Source organism: Podarcis tiliguerta (assembly GCF_965153285.1).
Source record: "Podarcis tiliguerta genome assembly, chromosome: 7".
NCBI classification, from domain to species: domain Eukaryota; kingdom Metazoa; phylum Chordata; class Lepidosauria; order Squamata; family Lacertidae; genus Podarcis; species Podarcis tiliguerta.
Window position 1 is genome coordinate 80,924,794 of NC_139540.1, and position 12,812 is coordinate 80,937,605.

The following is a 12,812-nucleotide window of genomic DNA, read 5'->3' on the forward strand; positions in this document are numbered from 1 at the left end:
TAGTTGCAAATCAAAATACTTGCCAGTATCTTCCTAAACTTCAGCCAATGTAAAGTATGCCTTAAGTCTCATTGTTTTTGATTCTTTAAGGTAAGCTGCTTAGAGATTTGTATTATATTAAGCAGTATATTTTTAAATAAATAAATTTATTTAAACAGGTGTGTATTTAATGGACCAGTTTGAAATCAATAGAACTTAAAGAGTAAATGTTTTTGTACAATTTTGCAAAGTTAGTGGCTATGTAGTAGTGCACAGCAGCCTCTGGCAACATTGCCTAAGCTAACAGGTTTGGTGCTAACATTTACTGGAGTCGGGTGAGGAGAACCTCTTGCCCTCTAACTGTTGCTGAACTACAAGCATGGCCAAAGGTCAGAGATGATGGAAGTTCAACAACATCTGGAGAGCCAAAAGTTCCCTGCACCTGAGTGGAGCAGTGTGGTTCCTGTCTCCATCCTCTACTTCTCCAGTGACACCTGTATATGGGAAATCAAACAGGAATGATTAATAACGCTCTGTACAGTGTGCATGAAATACTAAATGAGATAGAAAGGGATGGAGCGGAATGTTAAGAACCTTAGTGGTGTTAAGTTGCTTAAAAATATCAGTAAACACTGTCATCTGGAAATGTATTAAGTTCTTGCCACATGTACTTGACTTCCTTTGGTCCATGCCAGCATGGCCAATAGTTTTGGGATATTGTAGCCCACCTACATCTAAAGTACCACAGCTTAGCTACCCCTGCTTTAACTGGAGACACCAAGGTGTTCTTCTGCCTTATAAATGGATGCCATGCTCTGCTATAATTCTTTCCCACTACAGTCATACCTCGGGTTGTAGTTGCTTCAGGTTGAGCGCTTTCAGGTTGCGCTCCGTGGCGACCCGGAAGTAACGGAACGCATTACTTCCGGGTTTTGCTGCTTGAGCATGCGCAGACAGTCAAAATGACGTCACGCGCATGCGCGGAAGCAGCGAATCGCGACCTACGCACGTGCAGATATGGGTTGCGTTCACTTCAGGATGTGAACAGGGCTCTGGAACGGATCCCATTCGTATCCAGAGGTACCACTGTACATGGAAGTTACTTTTGGGGAGCCTAGTATAATCCTGTTTAGCTCTTTGATTTGACGTTACTCTGTGAAAAACACAGCTTTAGTTTTACTTGGACATCTCCTGTCTTGCTTCTTGCAGATATGCCCCAGCCTCCAGATGGAGACACTTACATCCTGCCAGATGAATATAGACATCTACTGCGAAGCAAGCGATCTCTTATGAAGGCTCACAAGAGCAAAGAGCTGAATGTTGAGACCTTGGTGGTGGTTGACAAAAAGATGATGCAAAACCATGGCCATGACAATATCACTACGTACGTCCTGACTATACTCAATATGGTATGACAGTCCTTTTTCTTGAGACACGTTGGGTGATGAATACAGATTCAAAATTAATATTGTCACTTTATAAGCATGTCCAGCCACTAGTTTGTACTCTCTTCCCCCCTCCAGATGCTTTCTGGAGTGAGACTGAGAGCATCCCCACCCCTCTCCCTGGCCCTTACAGCTGCTTCAAACACAGGTTGTGGGGAAACAACCTCACTGCGTTTCAAGCCGCTGAAGTGTATATAGCCTTAATGCTTTGTGGCATGTCTGATTTAGTTAATCTTTAGTTTTCCTGAGAGTGGAGCGATGAGATCTGTGCAACATGGAAGTAAAAGTTAATGAACCACAAATGTCGCCCTTGTTGCACATTGTTTAGTGCCCTGCAACCCTGAAATCACGTACCAGTTTTGCAGGAAGGAGGTTACTTTGATGCATGTTGTATGGGTTTCTTTCTCCTTTGAAGTATGGGTATGATCTGGCAAAAACTGAGCACGTTTAAGACTCATTGATTGCAGCGAAAGTGTTGAGCATGTCTTTTGGGGCCAGGACAATTATAGAAGCAAGCTTAAGCAGCTACATGGGCTGCCAGACTTCTAGGGGTACCACCTCCCGTAGCTGTGTAAAAGTCTTGGAGAAAGAGCCATAGCCTCTAGTAGTTGGAGGAGGCTCATCATCTAGGCTGACAATCCATGCATCCAGGGAACAAGATCAAGAGCTTTCTGATCACTATCAGGGTGTGGGCATCCAGGATGTAGACATAGTTGTAAAAAGGAGGAAGTAAAGAAGTGGCAGACATTATAAATGAAAACAAGAAAATAATGGCCCCAAGCCACCCTTGACCATTAATGTGCCTTTTTGTTCTGTTGCTCAGGGAGCAATCTTGTTCATAACTCCCCTTTTGAAATCAGTAGGCTTTAAGTACCTGACTTTGGTTAAATTTAAGGTTAAGGGACCCCTGCCCATTAGGTCAAGTCACAGATGACTCTGGGGTTGCGGCGCTCATCTTGCTTTATTGGCCAAGGGAGCCAGCGTACAGCTTCTGGCTCATGTGGCCAGCATGACTAAGCCGCTTCTGAGCAGCGCACAGAAACGCCGTTTACCTTCCTGCTGGAACGGTACCTATTTATCTACTTGCACTTTGACGTGCTTTCAAACTGCTAGGTTGGCAGGAGCAGGGACTGAGCAATGGGAGCTCACCCCGTCGCGGGGATTCGAACTGCCGACCTTCTGATCGGCAAGCCCTAGGCTCTGTGGTTTAACTCACAGTGCCACCTGCGTCCCTTGGTTAAATTACACTGCATTAAAAAAAACCCCCAAAAGAATTGCAAAAATCTGTTGTTACATGTAACAACAACAAAAAGAAAGAGTCCTGTGGCACATTAAAGGTAAATGTATTGTGGCATAAACGTTGATAGGCCAGATACATAAGCAAAGTTACAAGAGTAATGAGAATATATATATATATATACAGTGGTGCCCCGCAAGACAAATGCCTCACAAGACGGAAAACCCGCTAGACGAAAGGGTTTTCCGTTTTGGAGGTGCTTCGCAGGACGAATTTCTCTATGGGCTTGCTTCGCAAGACGAAAATGTCTTGGGATTCCTGGGTTGTTTTTTTCGCTCCCCACCCCCTTTTTCTAAGGCACTAAACTGCTAATAGCCTTTTAGCAGCTAATCCGCTAATCCCTTAAGCCTTTAATAGCCGCTAAACCGCTAATAGCGCTAATCCGCTAATGGGCTTGCTTCGCAAGACGAAAAAACCACTAGACGAAGAGACTCACGGAACGGATTATTTTCGTCTTGCGAGGCACCACTGTATATATATATATATATATATATATATTCATTGTTTAATGGGCACATTTCCAAGCACTTTTCCATAAGCAGGAGACAGCAACATGGCATTTGTATGAAACCAATAGATTGTATTCTAGCCCAAATTCTGAAATACGAGGGGCCCCCTCAGTGTTGAGCTCCCACCAGCTCCTGAAGACATACCTGTTTAGGCAAGTTGTTCCCTTGCCTAAGAGGGCTTCTGGTTTTGGTGTTTTAACTGTTTTAAGTGTTAAACCTTTTAAAATTTTGCCTTATTATATATTTTAATTAAGCATGTTTTAATGCCCAATGGATTTGTCATTGTATATTTTGATCACTTGTTGATTTTATAGTTATAAACTGCTTAGGCCCCATTTTGGCATATAAGCGGTATATAAATCAAATAATAAAGATAATTAATTTTTCACGGCAGATGTTGGTACTGCATTAGCTTCATCGGCTTTCATTTTTGGTATTTCCTCTTAGGTTTCTGCTTTGTTCAGAGATGGAACCATTGGAGGAAATATCAATATCGCAGTTGTTGGCTTGATACTTTTGGAAGAAGAACAGGTGACCGCGAATATTGCACCATTTTCTTTGAAGCTGAATAATTAAACATCGTTTTACTATTAGAGACCCCCCCACTCATTATTGTCAAAGTTCAGTCTGTCAGACTTATGGCAGAAATGGTTTCGCAAGAGTGAAGCAACTAAACTCTGGCTGGTGGAAGCCCTGACTCAAGCGGCCATGACACCATCTTCCACCAACCCTCTCCTTTTCAAGCACAGATTTCCCTGTGTTTTCTCCGTGGCTGAGAGTTGTGCTGACTCCATGCTCAGTTCTAATCAGGGGTTGGTTTTTAGTGAGCATTGTTAACTGGCTCAGTTCTAAGCAACCCATTCTTAGTGTGGACCGTGGTTAACCACAATGTCACGAGAATAAGAGTAATAATAATAATAATAATAATAATTTATTATTTATGCCCCGCCCATCTGGCTGAGTTTCCCCAGCCACTCTGGGCGGCTTCCAATCAAGTGTTAAAAACAGTACAGCGTTAAATATTAAAAACTTCCCTGAACAGGGCTGCCTTCAGATGTCTTTTAAAGATAGGATAGCTGCTTATTTCCTTCACATCTGAAGGGAGGGTGTTCCACAGGGTGGGCGCCACTACCAAGAAGGCCCTCTGTCTGGTTCCCTGTAACTTGGCCTCTCGCAGTGAGGGAACCACCAGAAGGCCCTTGGCGCTGATCTCAGTGTCCGGGCAGAACGATGGGGGTGGAGACGCTCCTTCAGGTATACAGAACCCATAGTGATGGTTAGAGACGGTGGAGAAATGATGTGTGTAAGAATGGAGGTTCAATGTGAACTCTCAGCTCACTCCCAGTCCCCAACCATGTGTGCCTAACTCCACTAGACACATTTGATTTGGAACATGCTTCTGAACTGACCACTTAAGGAAGCACTTTAAAACTCCATACTTGGAGATACAGAACCCTGTATCGTTCCTACATTGAGCCCCGCAAGAACAGCTCCTGATCCGCACTATTCCAGCTGTTACAACTGTGTTGACAGGGACATGAAAGCCTACTCTCCCTTCATTTACTTGCTTCGTTCCTTTTTTGTTTTTGAGTTGTCTCCAAACCCCTGTGCAGTAGAACGCTCTACTAGCAATGTAATGCTTCATTTTATGTGCTGAGCGATCAGGACTCCTTAAGTGACAGGTTAATTACACTGAATGTTTAGCTTTTCGTGCTTGGACCACGTCCAACATGAAAAGAGTAAGGAGAGTAATCTTTTGATCTTACACCTGTGATATAATTTTCCTTTACATCTTATGCTTAAAAATTGCTGCTCCTTAATTGTAAATCTGTTGCTTACTGCGCCGCTGCTTACAATTCTTTCTTTTGCAGCAAAGGGAGTTAAAGGAACATTTAGTACTTGTTAATTTTATAAGGGCAGCTTTTAGTTCGTTACAGCATAATTCTAACCTTGCCTACTCAGAGGTAAATTCTGTTAAATTCAAATGGAGTTTACTTCTTGGTCAGTAGAGGTTATGTGAACACTTTGGACCCAATCCTGTCCATTGGGTACTCTTAGTCCAATCAGGCTCTGCTGATTTTCTTTACTTTTATCCTTTGTTCCTATTATTATGTCGGATAAAAGATTTTGTAAAAAGGAGGAAGAAATATTGGACAAACATAATAATATATTCAGATACAATATTGATTTATTTTAAATGATATTTACAACCTGCTTCTGATATTTTGGAACCCGTGTTCCTCTCCCTTGCTGTTTTTTTCTAAAGAGGAACCTAGAGCTAAGATTCATACTGTCCTCCAGTGCTTATGTTTAATGATGACGTACAATATATTTCAATATATACCACAGTTCATATAGCATATACAGTCGTACCTTGGTTTTCGAACAGCTTAGTTCCAGAATGTTTTGGATCCCAAACGCCACAACCCCAGAAGTGACTGTTCTGGTTTGCGAACTATTTTTGGAAGCCGGACATCCGATGGGGCTTCTGCAGCTTCTGATTGGCTGCAGGAGCTTCCTGCAGCCAATCATAAGCTGCGCTTTGGTTTCCAAATGTTTTGGAAATCGAACGGACTTCCGGAATGGATTCCGTTTGACTTCCAAGGTACAACTGAAGAACACTGATCGACAGGTCAGAGCAAATGGCAATTGGGGGGAAACCCAAATTGCTGTTTGCTCTGATTGAGAGGTAAAGAGCAGCATCGTAGTGCCAATGCCCAGGGTGTGCAGAGGGTGAATAGAGCTTGCCCCACCAGCCCTTGCCACTGGAGCCAAGTGGGGCCACACTGTGCCGCCTTCCAGCCCACAAAGGAAGAAGCACAGCTGGCTGATGCAGCCCTTGAGGGGCAAATCACCCTGACGCCCACAGAGAGGAGTGCCAGGCCAGGCCACACTGGGCTCGCTCCTTGCCTGCCTCCCTTCCTCTGTGTCTGCTCACCATCTGTGCAAGGAGCGAGCAAGCTGTGGCCAAGCGGCCATTCAGCGAGGGGGCCAGGGACATAGCGGTAAGGCCAAGCCAGGCTCCGAGACTGTGTCTTTCCCTTTAAACACCTGCTTGTTTTTATCAACTCGCCCACAGCTACAAAACTAAATCTCATTCCCGGATCCCATTGGACTTTTTCTTCTGTTTGACTCTTCTGTTCAGCCAGGGCTCGTGATCAATCACCACGCTGACCATACCCTGAGTAGTTTTTGTCAGTGGCAGTCCGGGCTGATGGGGAAGGATGGGAGCCGCCATGACCATGCAATTTTGCTTACCGGCCTAGATATATGTTCCTGGAAGAACGAGCCATGTGATACGCTAGGTGAGTCCTTGCTGGCAACCTACTGTGGTCATCGCTGATGAAGCATTGACCTCTGCTCTTAAAGTGGTATCTCGGGTTACGGACACTTCAGGATACAGACGCTTCAGGTTACAGACGCTTCAGGTTACAGACGCTTCAGGTTACAGACTCTGCTAACCCAGAAATAGTACCTTGGGTTAAGAACTTTGCTTCAGGATGAGAACAGAAATCGCGCCTCGGCAGCTGCAGCGGGAGGCCCCATTAGCTAAAGTGGTACCCCAGGTTAAGAACAGTTTCAGGTTAAGAACGGACCTCCAGAACGAATTAAGTTCTTAACCTGAGGTACCACTGTACCTAAAAACCAGTGTCTAGCTTGACACTTAACCGGCTAAACACATATTGGTCCTATTATTTCACAACTGACTGACATGATTACACTCTAGCAACTGAAGGGTCCTAGACCCTATCTTGCCCTCTGAGAATTGCTACCCACCATGCCCCACAAATGTCAACAGTGGTGGAATAGTTGCAAACTAACGGGCATCTGTAGGAATAGAATTTGAGGGTTGATGTTGAACAGGGATCTTCTGTCCTGTCCTGTCCCCCCACTCCCATATTCCTGGAGCTTCTTGGAGTACAGTGGAATATATATATAAATTGGGGTTCTGCAGTCCAAATCCATACCGCCTCTCAGTGTATACCCATTTGATTCCTCAGGGCAGGACACCGGTGTGATAAATGCTGGAATTAAACATAACCATCACAAGCTATCATATGTTTGCAATGGGTTTTGCAATATTCAGGTGATGGGAGAGAGATGCCTCTATTTTGTTATCCAGTGTAATAGCTCTGCCAATACCTCTGGTGAGGAATTAGTGGTGTGCTCAGGGTGTGGGAGAGAGAGAGCAGGGATCCAGTTGTGCACTGCGATACATAAAAGCAGAGAAAGCAGTTCCTTTCTAATTCGTATCACAACACGGAAGCTGTGTGACGGTGGCAGCAACAGTCTACTTTGCAAAAACCCAAGTATTACATTTTGAAGCCAACAGACCAAGTTCTTTTGTGTTTTCTTTTTTGGTATTTGTTAAACTAACATTCACAAAGACCATTTCCTAATGAATGCTGTTTCCCCTCCCTTTACGTTTAATTTACCAGGATTTGCTCCCATAAATGGAATGTGCAGTAAATATCGCAGCTGCACGGTTAATGAAGATACTGGGCTCGGTCTGGCATTTACTATTGCTCATGAGTCTGGACACAAGTAAGTTTGTATGCATATCTTTGGAAAGAGATACTAGATATTTGTTTGTTTGTTTGTTTGTTTGTTTGTTTCCTTCCAGCATCCTTTCTAACAGGTGAAGTAGAAATTCGTTGTGCTTCGGTTAAATATCTGGTGACAAGCCAAATGACTGTTTGAGCAAACTGTGGTTAGAATTCAAACTGTGATACGATCTTCCAAACAAACATATCGTAATTTAGGTCTGCTTGTTTGCCTTCATGTTTCATCTGCTCAGCGTTTCAGAGTTCAGATTCTATGGCTTTGGGGGCTGGAACAATGGCTGGGACTATCACCCTATGTGAAGCATCATATTGGGTAAAAGTATTCACTGGGAATACTTTTCAAAAGAGCCCTTAATTGACAGTTTTTTCTAAAAACTTGTCAGGATTAAAAATGGTGCACAACCGAGAAAGCTCTCTTACGAATTTGCAGTTCAGAGTGCTGGTATTATTAGGCAGTATTTATATAGAGAGAATGCAAGTTATCGTTTTTTCCTCCTGCAGCTTTGGCATGATCCACGACGGAGAGGGAAATATTTGCAAAAAGTCTGAAGGTAACATCATGTCACCCACACTGGCAGGACACAACGGCGTCTTCTCCTGGTCAGCTTGTAGCCGTCAGTATCTCTACAAATTTCTAAGGTATGCATGTTGTGGAAATGAGAGTTGAGCCACTGAAAACTTTCCTTCCTGCCCCCCACACTTTTGATAAAGGAAAATTTGGATGTTTTAACTTACCTGTGGCTCAGTATACCAGAGCAGATAGATAACATTCATAGATCTCTTGGGATAGTGGATTGACTGGACATTCGCTAGGCCCCAAGACCAGCCAAGGGCCCACTGTCACAAGAATGCTGCCTTTCTTACTATATAGACCATAATGAAAATTAGAGGGAGTATGTTTAATGCTCTGCCTCCACTAGGATTCGGGGCAAGGGGCGTCCACTCAACTTTTCTACTCCATTTTACCAACTAGTGTTTGCTTCGGTAAGATAAGAGTCAGAAAGCTTATCACAAACAATTTTTAATCAAGGAGATTTACACTTCACTTGATAAAGGATTTCCTCAAAACTTAATCTCAGGACTGTGGGTTTGAGTTCAAGGCACCATACATGGTTCTCTCCTCATGCTCCTATTTTCCCCTCACAGCAACCCTGTGAAGCAGGTTAGGCTGAGAGAATGTGACTGTCCCAAGGTCACCCAGTGAGCTTCGTGGCTACGTGGAGATTTGAACCTGTATCTCTCGACAAACTATTTCGCTACCTTGGGCCTGCGTTCACATCGCAGTTTCTTCTGTTTTCCTAATTGCTACGTTCTGCATTATATTTGAGCGTTCACATGATGTAAAACCTGTATCTGGAACAAGAGTGGAACATGGTGCAAATTTAGTGTTCATTTCCATGTTACAGTAAAGCCCACAACTTACATGCATTTAATTTGTGCGCATTCAGCTTTACGTGCTTGGCAAAAAGAAGGAAGGAAGGAAGGAAGGAAGGAAGGAAGGAAGGAAGGCGGGCGTCCAGAGAAAAATACTTAGGCAATCCTATTCAGCACTGAACCCAATGTGTTTTGACCATACAGTGGTACCTCGCAAGACGAATGCCTCGCAAGACGAGAAACTCGCAAGACAAAAGAGTTTTTTGTTTTTTGAGTTGCTTCACAAGACGAATTTCCCCATGGGCTTGCTTCACAAGACAAAAACGTCTTGCGCCTTTTTCTTAAAACCGTCAATGCATTCCTATGGGAAATTGTCAATGCATTTCCTATGGGAAACCGTGCTTCGCAAGACGAAAAATTCACAAGACGAAAAAACTCACAGAACAAATTAATTTTGTCTTGCGAGGCACCACTGTATGTGATTTTGGCTTTAGGCATGATCCCCAGAACATAACCCCCACACAAGTTGTGGGCTTACTGTATTTGCTTACAGGGGGTAAAAAAACCCTTTTGCAACTAATAAGGAAATAAGTGATAAACTTGTGCTAGATTCTACTGTGGTCCCAAAGGTGGCTTTTACATCGTGTGAATGCTCAAATATAACGTGGGGATTAACAGACAGGAAAATGTTGTGAAAATGGAAACAGCTTCCATGTGAGTGAAGCACTGGTAGATAACTAGGCATTTCTTAACAGATGCACCCATAACAGGGATCTGAAAACCACAAGCATTCAGTGAATGAGCTTGCAGTAAGTTTTTGAGTTGACTTGCTTTTCTGTCATTTGTTAGATGGCTGTTGTTTTGCAATGCTAAGAAGTTCCGTGCAGAATCCTCCTGTGCTAAATTTCTCTCAGTCACGCTAATAGCGTTGACCACGTTGTCCTGCCGTGCTTCCACTATTAATAGCAGAAGATCTCATCCCATTTAGTGATGCCTGTATGGTAGAACTTATTTTAGGAGAATGGGTTAATGTTAGACTCAGCCACTCACGTGTCTGATATCCCCAGGATGTGCTCATCTTGTTTTTCAACAGCACAGAAGTGAAGACAACTAGATGCAAGCCAAACTACTGGTCTGATTTGAACCAGAGAGATAGAATCATAGAATTCATAGAGTTGTCGAACACCAGAGAGTTGAGAGCTAACTTCATTGCTGTTCCAGGCACAGTTTAGCCCTCTGCACATTGTCAGCTGTATCATTAGATATGCTGAGGCTCTGATGATAAAAGATATCAAATGGGGCCAGCCCACCCATTAGGCAAGGTGAGGCAACCACCTCAGGTGGCAGGATCCACAGGGGCAGTGGGTCCCAATGTGGAGCTCTATTCCCTCTTTGTTCCTAATGTTGTTCTTCACTCCCCCTTTTTCCTTGGCCGGGACAGGGGTGGGGCACCATTTTGTGATTTGCCTCAGGTACCAAAGTGTCTGAGTGCTGATTACAATGGGGAGTTACAGTGTACACACCCAGGTCCGGCAGACTTGATGTGTTCTCGAAACCTTGAGAATGATTTGTGAATGGTTTTATTTGTAGTTCCTGATAGTAGAACATAGCTCTATTCCAGGTTGTGTAGTCCTTGTATTAATCTAGAATCAGAACACCCAGTTCAAAAGTCTAAGGAGGGGTAGCCAAAATGATACCTTCTGAATGTTCCTGGACTACAGTTCCCTTAATCCCCGATCATTGGCCATGCTGGCTGGAGCTGATGGGAGTCGAACCCCAACAGTAGATGGAGTATACCACCAGTTTAGGGGTTTTCTTTTGCCAATTTCATTTGCACACAGGAAACCTGGGATTCCAGTTTCTGCCCGTGCCTAAATTCTTTCTCACATACCTTCTTCTTTTTTTAAAAAAAACTGGTTTAGAAATGCTTTTAAATAAATAAAAATGAATACTTCCTGTGATGCAACAAAAACACATTTACTTTGATACAGGAAAGGGCCACATCAAAACTTTCTGCTTTTATTGCCACCAGCAGTAGTAGTCCAAGGAAGTTTTACGCCCAAATCTAGGGTGAAAATACATGTCTTTGAAGGTGCTACCGATGTCCTCTGCACCCTATTATATTGGGGTGACATCCAGGAGGAGAGGGTTGTTATGTTAGGAGCTCGTCCTACACTCAAGTAGGACCCTGGCAGAGACACATGGCTGGCTGGCATGTTCTCTCCCTCCTGGTCGATTGTTCAGGAGCTTCAAAAGCTTTCTTCAGCCCAAACATCACAGCAACCGATGTCAACAGACACCGGCACACTTAGGGATCCGCAGAGTTTGCGCAGCTTGCGTAACAGACCTCAGCAACTCAGCATTTTGGCTAATCTACTTTATTTACATATAAACACACACGGAGCACTGCAACATGGCTCCCTCTCTCTCTAGCATCAGATAGCAAAGAGAGAGAAAAACAAAGGACAATAGTTCCACTTCACGGAACACAGTAACACAAACATCCTGTCTCCGTCACTTCCCATTCTATGGAGTCAAAACATACACCATCATGTGAAAGACAACAATCCCATGACTGCAGTCATGGAGCAGGAATTCTAACGTGTTATTGGTAGGATGTTGTTTGTCTCTTCAGTGCTTTCCAGTAGCCCTAGGACACAGCTGTCCTCTCCAGTAAATGGTCTCGGCTGAGGAACAGAGGCTGCAGCAAAGTATCTGAGCCCAAACAAAGTATGAAAAGATGGCAGCAGTTTTGCCTTCAAGAGTCAGAACAGGCAGCTGACCAGCCAAGGAAGCTTAAGGAATAGCTTCTCTAAGACTCCAAATACCAGCTCACAATTCTCTTGCACCTCTTTTATCTCGGCCCAAACCTAGTTGTTTCAAGCAGAATATGACACTCCCACATTGCTATTTCCTTTCATTCTTGTCTGTAGCTGACCTAGAACTGCCTTGTTTCACAGCTGACTAGCTGCAACACGGGTCCCTTTTAAAACTGCATTTGACATATCCAAATACACCTTGTTTGGGTCTCTTGCAGCTCTGCTCAGTCCTTGTGCCTTGCTGATCAGCCTAAGCCCGTGCATGAGTACAAATATCCCGAGAAGCTACCAGGGGAGCTGTATGATGCTGCCACGCAGTGCAAGTGGCAGTTCGGTGAGAAAGCCAAGCTGTGCATGATGGACTTCAAAAAAGTAAGAACCTGTTTTGTTTCACTTATCCCACCCTTAATCCAAGGAGCTCAGGACCATGTGCCTGTGCTATGGAGTGCCGTAACTGAAAAGGTCCTCACCCAAGTAACCACCCACTGGATCTCAAATGACAGAGGAACTCAAGGAGGTTCTTGGTTTGCCCTGTGTTGTTTATGTCCTACATTTATATGCCACCTTTTCCTCTAAGAGCCAGTGTGGTGTAGTGGTTAAGAGCAGTGGACTCGTAATCTGGTGAACCGGGTTCACTTCCCCGCTCCTCCACATGCAGCTGCTGGGTGACTTTGGGCTAGTCACACTTCTCTGAAGTCTCTCAGCCCCACTCACCTCACAGAGTGTTTGTTGTGGGGGAGGAAGGGAAAGGAAAATGTTAGCCACTTTGAGACTCCTTTGGGTAGTGATAAAGCAGGATATCAAATCCAAACTCAAACTCAAGG

General features: G+C 44.0%; 1 protein-coding gene across 2 annotated transcripts in view; it reads left to right on the plus strand.

Annotated features, from left to right (window-relative positions):
• ADAMTS16 (ADAM metallopeptidase with thrombospondin type 1 motif 16) overlaps positions 1-12,812 on the plus strand; it is an 84,665-nt gene that overhangs the window by 18,820 nt on the left and 53,033 nt on the right. For both annotated transcript variants that reach the window (XM_083448556.1, XM_083448557.1), the window contains 6 exons: positions 1,189-1,388; positions 3,678-3,761; positions 6,376-6,535; positions 7,670-7,775; positions 8,297-8,434; positions 12,207-12,360. In XM_083448556.1, coding sequence (XP_083304682.1) covers positions 1,189-1,388; positions 3,678-3,761; positions 6,376-6,535; positions 7,670-7,775; positions 8,297-8,434; positions 12,207-12,360 — 842 coding nt within the window. The remainder of the gene's footprint in view (positions 1-1,188; positions 1,389-3,677; positions 3,762-6,375; positions 6,536-7,669; positions 7,776-8,296; positions 8,435-12,206; positions 12,361-12,812) is intronic.